Source organism: Populus alba, chromosome 17, assembly GCF_005239225.2.
Source record: "Populus alba chromosome 17, ASM523922v2, whole genome shotgun sequence".
Taxonomy (NCBI): Eukaryota; Viridiplantae; Streptophyta; class Magnoliopsida; order Malpighiales; family Salicaceae; genus Populus; species Populus alba.
In genome coordinates this window covers 8071558-8080408 of record NC_133300.1, presented here as the reverse complement: position 1 = coordinate 8080408, position 8851 = coordinate 8071558, and the positions used below count along the sequence as shown (strand labels likewise).

Genomic DNA, 8851 nt, shown 5'->3' with positions numbered 1-8851 from the left:
ATTTGATGAGATTTAATTCTATGATGAAAGATTTTTTAAGAAATGATTTATTAAGTGATTGCCAAAGTTAAAAGCTTATTTTTATTTCAACAAGGTTTCTTATCATTAAAAAGTAGGAAAACTTTCTTTGAGGTGCCAGAGAATGGTAGTTTGAATTTCTAGACTTTAGAAATCATATTAGTATGCCTTTAATTTTTTTCTTTACAAGATTTTAGATAATCATTAATTTTGAAGTTTATACAAAATGATTATGAAAATATTTTATATTGGGTAGAAAGTAAATAGATTATTGTTATTTATCTTATGTTCAACTTTCTCGAAAGGCGGAAAAACATGAAGGAGTTTGGTTAAAGCAAAAGTTCAAAGTTATCTAATCATGTTGAAGATAACATGACCAAAGAGAGTGTTGATAAATAATTGTCTTTTAACCTTAAGTTGAAGAAATCAATGGCAAACAATGATCTTTCCATCATGGATAAAGATCTTACAAATAAAAACATGGAAGATTAAACTATTATCAAAGATTATCTTGAAGTTTTTTTTATATTCAATGATTAAAGTATTGGAGGTAATAGATGGTAATGAAGTTAAGTTTAAAGTAATAGAATACGGAAAAGGAACTACAAGTAAACTTCATAGGAATAAAAAAATATCTAGAAAAAGGCAAAAAAAAACTAAGCGAATCCCGACGAACTTTTTAAACCCAGGTTTATCTCTTCAAAGCTGCAACTTGTTAAATTACACACCTAGACTCAACTAAGAAGTTCAATATCAAAGAAAACAAATTCTTTTAAGAAAGCAAGATCTAATAAAGAGCATAAAAAAACCAAGGCAACACCAAATTAAATATTAATTTAATATGAAATAAATTAATTTAATCTAGTTTAAAAAATATTCATTTTGAAAGAGGTAGATCTAGAAAAAAAATAATTCTCGAGGCAATTTGTATTACTCTTAAAAGTCAGAAAAATCTCATTAAAAATAAAAACAGATATCGGATGATGAAACATAAAAAAAGATAATAAAAAAAGAAATGAAAAAAATCAGGCTGACCTGGACAAACCTCCTAACATAAATAATAATAATAATAATCCTTCGAGGCAAATTAAAAGAATAGAGGCCAAATTAAACATATTAAAAAAAATCCATGGGAATGGAATAAAAAAAAATTCTAATTTTACAAATTATTTCTAATAAAACAAATACTAATTAAAAGATTATAGACCAAATCTAGAAGAAAAAATAATTGAAGGGTTGTATTGAATTTTTAAAGGACCAAATTTAAAAGATAAAAAAAATCAATATATGATGAAATTAAAAACAAATTATTTTTTTTATATAAACTATTTCAAATAAAACAAATACTAATTAAAAGACTCTAAAAACAGATACTAATTAAAAGACTCTAAAAACAAATACTAATTTTCAGGAGTAAGTTCAATAATTCATTATCAAATTAAATATGAAACACCAAAAATATCTCCAAATAATAAATATATTTTTATTTTGCTTTTAAGTATCAAAATATCTTAAAAACAAATATGTGAATACAAATTTATCCCAATTAATTAAGCAATTCTCTTAAAAGCAATAATTTTCAGTTTTGGAAAGAAATGTATAGATGGATAATAGGGTTTCAATCTATAATGTTACGAGCCTAAGATCACATTAACTTTGAGGTTTTTATTTTTTATTTTTTATAAATAAACCCTGAAACAAATGAAGATACTTTTCAAAAGGACTTATATTTTGTAGCGTGATAATTTTATTATTTAATATAATAAATAAATTTTCATCTTATCATTTATTAAGAATCTTTATATTTTTATTCATGAATTTGAAGTTTAGATTATATTTTATGGTTTATATTTGTATGCATGGATTTGTTTTTTAAAAAAAGTGTGCCGCCAACAAAACCTAACTTAAATATATATATATATATATATATATATATATATATATATATATAATATATAATATATATATATATTCAAAGACCATTGAACAATTATGAAAATGTCCATTTCGAAGTCAAGCATTAAATAACTAATGTCATATCATATGTTAATAAGTGAACGATGAATGTCAAGAGACAATTAGCTATGAATCCATTGTTTAATTCAATGACTAAAAGATATTCAATAGCTTGTTTGGCTCCTACCATGTTTATAGTGTTATGTTCTGATGTGATATTAATTTGTTTAATAATTATTTTTTATTAATGTGTATATCCAAACCAGTTTGTATATATTTAGACTAATTTTACGGGTCCTGAAATTAATGATCATATAAATTTCTAATAATTATGAGATTTGTGGAACTTAAATTGATGATCTCTAGAGAATAAACTTAGAATCTAATTAGTTGAATTATACCTTTCAAGATTAATAAATTGTTACAATATGATGTGAGTGAAATCAATTTAATTATTTAGAAATCTACTCGACTCTTGTGCTATTTGAATTAACTTTTGTATTAAGGACACAATTTAAATTGTTTAAGTCAATGCTCATGTAGGTTTTTTTGTCAAATAAAAAAATAAAAAATAAAAATATAAATATATTTTTATATAAAAAAATAATCTAACCCGACACACTTAAGGCGATCAATAATCCAATACTTATTAAAACAATCGAGATTAGTTAAACCTATAAAATTACTTTCTGTTTGTTTTTGTGTTTAAAATTTTTTTTTAAAAAAATTAATTTTTTTTAATTTTTTTAATTTTAAATTAATATATTTTTGATTTTTTAAAAAATTATTTTAATAAACTGATATTAAAAATAATTTTAAAAAATAAAAATATATTATTTTAATATATTTTTAAATAAAAAATATATTAAAAACTAATTATAAACACACTTTCAAATAAACATACCATGATGGTGCCTTCTATCACAACCTCTGAGTCCACCAACCAAATCACAGAGACTGATATTGACATAAATAAAGAACAAAAAGGTACGTCGCAATTACCGATACCATCCCCTTGGACGCATTCAACAAGGAATCCGACATGAGGCCAAAATAAAAGAAAGTAAAAATTAGTATTGCCAACTCCGTTTACGCAAAACATAGAAACTGCATCACTTTGGAAATGGAGTTTTTCTACGAGTTTGTTCTTTCTTATTTTATAAAATATTTTTTGTTTATTTTTTTAGATATCATCTGAAAATATAAAAAGTAAGATAAAAATAATTTTATCTTTGATATTATCTGAAAATATAAAAAATATATTTGTTTTTGGATTTTTTCAAAAATGTTACTGTCAATGTCTTGCTACTTTTTGTCATAAACTTTTCTCATGCTGCTTATCATCATCATATCATCTCATCATCATTCAGACAGGGAGAAAGAAAGAGATGGCTACAGGCACAGAAGTGGTGAGTGATAATGGACATGGATGCTGCAAGAAAGGACCAGGTTATGCGACACCACTTGAAGCAATGTCTGGTCCGAGGGAGTCACTTCTCTATGTCACTTGTGTTTACTCTGGTAATTATTATTAATAACTTGCTTTATTTCTTTCTCTTTCCCATTATATTCTTTTTACTTATTTGATGAGGAATATATTTATATGATTTGTTTATATGAGGTTTTTAGGATGGAGTAGGCTTGACCGTTGTGTTTGTGTTGTGATTTGATTCTTGGAGCTTCTTGAGATTTCTGCCATGGTTTCTTTCTGATGAAAAACTTTTTGTGACTTCAGATCTTTATTGCCAGTGTTTATCTTCCAAATTTCTGTTCTTTGGGATACTTTTTGTCAAATTTCTGGTTACATTCACGATTTGAGAAAAGAAAGAAAGAACTTTCTGGCGATGTGATCTCTGAATCTTGATCTTTAATTTGTGGAGTTCATGTATAACTGGTGCAGCTGCTTACATTTTATATTTTGTGGGGCTAAAAGAGTACTATTGTGAGCCTTTCTTTTTCACGGGTGCTTGAATATTCATACACAGAGGATTTGGCAATAGAAATACTAGGAATTCATGTGCTGCTTTTTCATTTTGATCAAAGCATCCAGTTGGATTCCCTGACATGTGTTGTTTCCCAGCAAGTAGTACCTTGGTATTATGCTGGTCCATCATAAAATGGAGAAATAAATGTGTTCAACTTGCCTTCCCCTGCTGTTTTAAGGAAATATGGTCATGGTTTTTCCTCCTTTTGTTTTTTTATATAGGGAAGAAAATCTCCTATTAATGAAAATGATACTGTTTAGTGCATGCATTCCACATTTTCTTTTAAAGAAATATGGGAACAAAACAGTTTGTTCTATATATTGATGGACTTGTATTTTTAAAAAAACACTTCAAGTTCGCTGATGGACTTATAATGAGTAGATGTTCTTGAATTATATCCTGACTCCTAGCTAGATATCATCACTTTGGACAAGCTTATGAAAATTAAGTTATGAGAAGGAATGTCATTCTTTCAATATCTATACAGGAACGGGAATAGAGAAGCCTGATTATCTAGCCACAGTGGATGTTGATCCCAACTCACCTACTTATTCAAAAGTTATCCACAGGCTACCTATGCCAAACGTGGGAGATGAACTGCATCATACAGGATGGAATTCTTGCAGTTCTTGCCATGGAGATCCATCTGCAGCAAGGCGTTATCTGATCCTTCCTTCCTTGATGTAAGATACTGTAGCTAATTTTGATTTCTAAAGCTTCTATTTCTGAATTTTAATCCAGACAAGAAAGAGAAATGCATTGGTGCAAACTATAGGAGCTATGCAGGTAGATATGTGCATCAAACCAATAAACAGTAGTTCTAACATTGTCACTGGAGGATGCTTTCATAGTATGACATCAAAATAAAAATAAGAACTCATTCTTAATATACAAAAATTAACCATGCTGTTTAAGAATTCAAACAAGAATTGGGTTGTGATCATTCGTGTGTGTGTTAAATTTTTGAAGACTTCATGCCAACAAATGTCGTGCCTACTAACTGAAATACTCTTCCACTGTGGTTTGAGATTCATGACTTATCACTTGTATCCAAGAGGTGAAGCATGCTTTGAAATTCATGAATTTCAGTCAGTTCTTTGAAATCAATTTTATTTTTTATTCTAGTCACATAACTCTGCCACCTATAGTTCAGCAATCATTTCATTTTTTTAAACTAAACACTCATTATGTTCTAATGCAATCTACTTCCAACAGATCTGGTCGCATATATGCAATTGACACCCTGAAAGATCCAAGGGCTCCCTCATTGCATAAAGTTGTTGAGCCTGCAGATATTGTTAAAAAGACAGGATTAGCATATCCACACACATCCCATTGCCTTGCTTCTGGAGATGTCATGTTATCATGCCTTGGAGATAAAGATGGAAATGCAGAGGGAAATGGATTTCTTCTACTCGATTCAGAATTCAATGTAAAGGGGAGGTGATTGCCAGTGCCCCTAACCTAACAGATTTCTCTTAACACTTTTGCTTTCATTAATGCATGTGTTTGGTGATTCATTTATTCCACTCTACCAGTTAATAACTAAATCAAAGTTTCTCAGACACATGAAACAGGATTGATCATGTATCAACTCTACATTTAATCCACTTGAAAGAGTGCTGAGATGCTAATTGTTTTGAACATTGACAAAATGTGATTTTTGTAACCTTTGAATCATATTCATTCTCAATCAGGTGGGAGAAACCAGGGCACAGTCCAACGTTTGGTTATGATTTCTGGTACCAACCTCGACACAACATAATGATTAGCTCATCATGGGGAGCTCCTGCAGCCTTCACTAAAGGCTTCAATCTGCAACATGTGGCAGATGGTCTTTACGGGAGGCATTTGAATGTCTACAGTTGGCCCAATGGTGAACTGAAGCAGACATTGGATCTTGGCGATACAGGACTCTTGCCATTGGAGGTTATTTCCTTAAATATAATCAACAACTTTTTCCTATGATTTAGAAAAATCCAAAGATCATTGTTCCTATGATGCATGCACAAACTCACTTGTTTGTATCTTTTCTTCATTGCTACAAAGCCATTGTGACATTTCAAAAATAAAATTTCTGACATATCTGTTTCACTGATTTGCAGATAAGGTTTCTGCACGATCCTTCTAAAGATTCAGGGTTTGTTGGGTGTGCCTTAACAAGTAACATGGTTAGGTTTTTCAAGACCCCTGATGGATCATGGAGCCATGAGGTATGCAAATGGCGGACAATATTGCCTGTTTTCAATGTGGATAACATATCAGTTAGTTGGATAATGTCATTCTATAATGATTGCTTCTCCCAACCATTTGTCTTTTCAGGTGGCAATATCAGTGAAACCATTGAAGGTGCAAAACTGGATTCTCCCAGAAATGCCAGGGCTTGTAACTGATTTTCTCATCTCTCTTGACGATCGGTTTCTGTACTTTGTCAACTGGCTGCATGGAGATGTCCGACAGTACAGCATTGAGGACCCTGAAAAACCTGTCCTGAAAGGACAAGTTTGGGTTGGGGGGCTGATTCAAAAAGGAAGCTCTGTGGTGGCTGAGGGTGAAGATGGAAAAACCTGGCAGTATGATGTTCCAGAAATCCAGGTTAGTATGATCATCAGCTATAAATTACTAACATCTATATAGGATAATCAAATTACATGCATTTAAACTAGGCTCCACTATCACGACAATGTCAACTGAAATGCATTGGGCCCATCTCTTTCCATACAGACAGACAGCCTTTGGAATAGTTTCCACACCACAAACTCATGCCAGATATGTATTTGTGGAGAAGCAAATAGCTATAGCATTTCGTATGGAAGCTTTGGAACCAACAAAGTTTGATATGCCTTTTAGGCATACTTTCTTGTTAAAGAGATGAACTACTGGTACCTTAGGCAACTAATTTTACATCCAATTGTCATTGGGCAGCATGGTGCACCAAGCCCACCAACGACCTTGTTCATGCGTTGTGATGCTACATTTTTCCACTGGACTAATGTAAAGTGGGAGTAAATTAATTGGGAATTTGGGATGAAAAAAAATTTGTTTTTCATGTGAAAGAACTATTTTAACACAATAGCTTAAGCTGTTAGAGTTTCAGGATATGATTTTTATTATTCTCTAACACACCCTCTCAAGTGAAAGCTCTTTGGACTTGAAACTTGCACAGACTCACATTACATTGTGCTTAATTTTTATCAAATAAATGGGGATAGTAAGATTCGAACTCGTGACCGTTTGGTCATCAAGGCTCTGATACCATGTCAAAGAACCATCTTAACCCAATAACTTAAGCTATTAGATAAGGTTTCACAATATGATTTATATTATTTTCTAACAAATTCTAGAGCATAAATCGCCGATGTAATAATGTTTTAGTCTTGGATATCTTCTTGAGAGCTTTTGTGTATCTGCCCAAGAGTCAACCTTAACGTATCATGTGGTACAGATTGATAAGCATCATAATTTCTGTTCAGGGACATCGATTGAGGGGCGGGCCTCAAATGATCCAGCTGAGTTTAGACGGGAAGCGACTTTATGTCACCAATTCACTTTTCAGTACCTGGGATCGTCAGTTTTATCCGGAACTTATGGAGAAAGGATCTCACATGTTACAGATAGATGTTGACACTGAGAAGGGTGGTCTTGCAATAAATCCAAACTATTTTGTGGACTTTGCAGCTGAACCTGATGGTCCTTCCCTAGCCCACGAGATGAGATATCCAGGTGGTGACTGCACATCAGATATATGGATCTAAGCATCCTAAATGGTTCGGCAGTGAGGGGTTACGTGAGAACAGACATTAGAAGTTGTAGTTATGTGACTGTAAACTGCAATGGCATGTTGTGGCAGGTTACTCTTGATGGATGAGCATCTATGTCTCTTCTAATGCTTTAATCCATCCTTCTAATAATAATAATAATAATTGCCGTTTTCATAACCAACTTGAACTCATGGCTGATGTGACCGTATGGCCACAGATTCGTTTGGTCCCTCGATTCTTTGCTGGTGTATTTGCTTTGAAACCTCATTTGTGTTTGTGCCCTTAATATCGTCTAATAAAATTCTCTGATTTATGAAAGAACAGGTTACGTTTTTTCAGAAAGAAGTTACAGAAAGTCCAGATAATGCACCGTGGCTGACTGCTGCTGAACATAGGGCAAAATCTAGCTTCTAAAGCGCAGCAAACCATTTTCTGTGGGCAGATTGTAGTCTTGTACCACTTGCCTACAAGCCAGCCTTGGCTTCACATCTTTCTTGCAGATTTGTAGCGAAAACTACTGTTGTTTTTTTAATAACCATGTCGTTTCTAATAACAAAGTCAAAGATACAGACAAAATGATCTCTTTCGGAGTAGAGACAAAACAAAAGAAAGATGATAGCTCTATAAATGAAAGAGGGTGGTGGTGGGATCAATATGTTTTAGGTTCACGTGATTAGACAGTAAATACATAGCACTGAATTAGATGCAGCATCATAGAATTTCCATCAAACCACGTTCTAGCTGTAACACATGTACTCTGAGAAGAAACCTACAGCCTCCTGAAGACAACTTACTATAAAGAGAAAAAACCTAGCTTAGGCATCCTTGAGGTACTGCTTGCATGGAAATTTCATAAACCCTTTGGTCCTCACAGGTCGTTGGAGGAAATACCAAAAGGGAAAGGAACAGGAGTACACAATAATTGAAATGTCTTGACAGACACAGTTCTCTACATGGGACACAAATAAAATGGGAAATCTAGCGGAAGAGACCTAACTTGTGATCCAGAAATGGAACCAAAGAGGAACAGGTCTTATTCCTCGCAACGACTTCTTGCAGCTTTATTGATAATTCTAGCTCTCAGCTCCCAGTTTAGAGTTGCTGCTATGCAAGCAAGTTCTGAAAATGTGC

The 8851-nt window shown here is 32.3% G+C and overlaps 1 protein-coding gene across 1 annotated transcript; it reads left to right on the top strand.

The window, feature by feature from the left end:
* The first annotated feature begins 3233 nt into the window (after positions 1 to 3233).
* Positions 3234 to 7897, top strand: LOC118048715 (selenium-binding protein 1). The gene is made up of 7 exons (XM_035058514.2): positions 3234 to 3495; positions 4447 to 4642; positions 5175 to 5402; positions 5657 to 5888; positions 6065 to 6172; positions 6282 to 6554; positions 7433 to 7897. The coding sequence occupies exons 1-7, from the start codon at positions 3363 to 3365 to the stop codon at positions 7712 to 7714; spliced, it is 1452 nt and encodes a 483-aa protein (XP_034914405.1). The 5' UTR covers positions 3234 to 3362; the 3' UTR covers positions 7715 to 7897.
* The last annotated feature ends 954 nt before the right edge of the window (positions 7898 to 8851 follow it).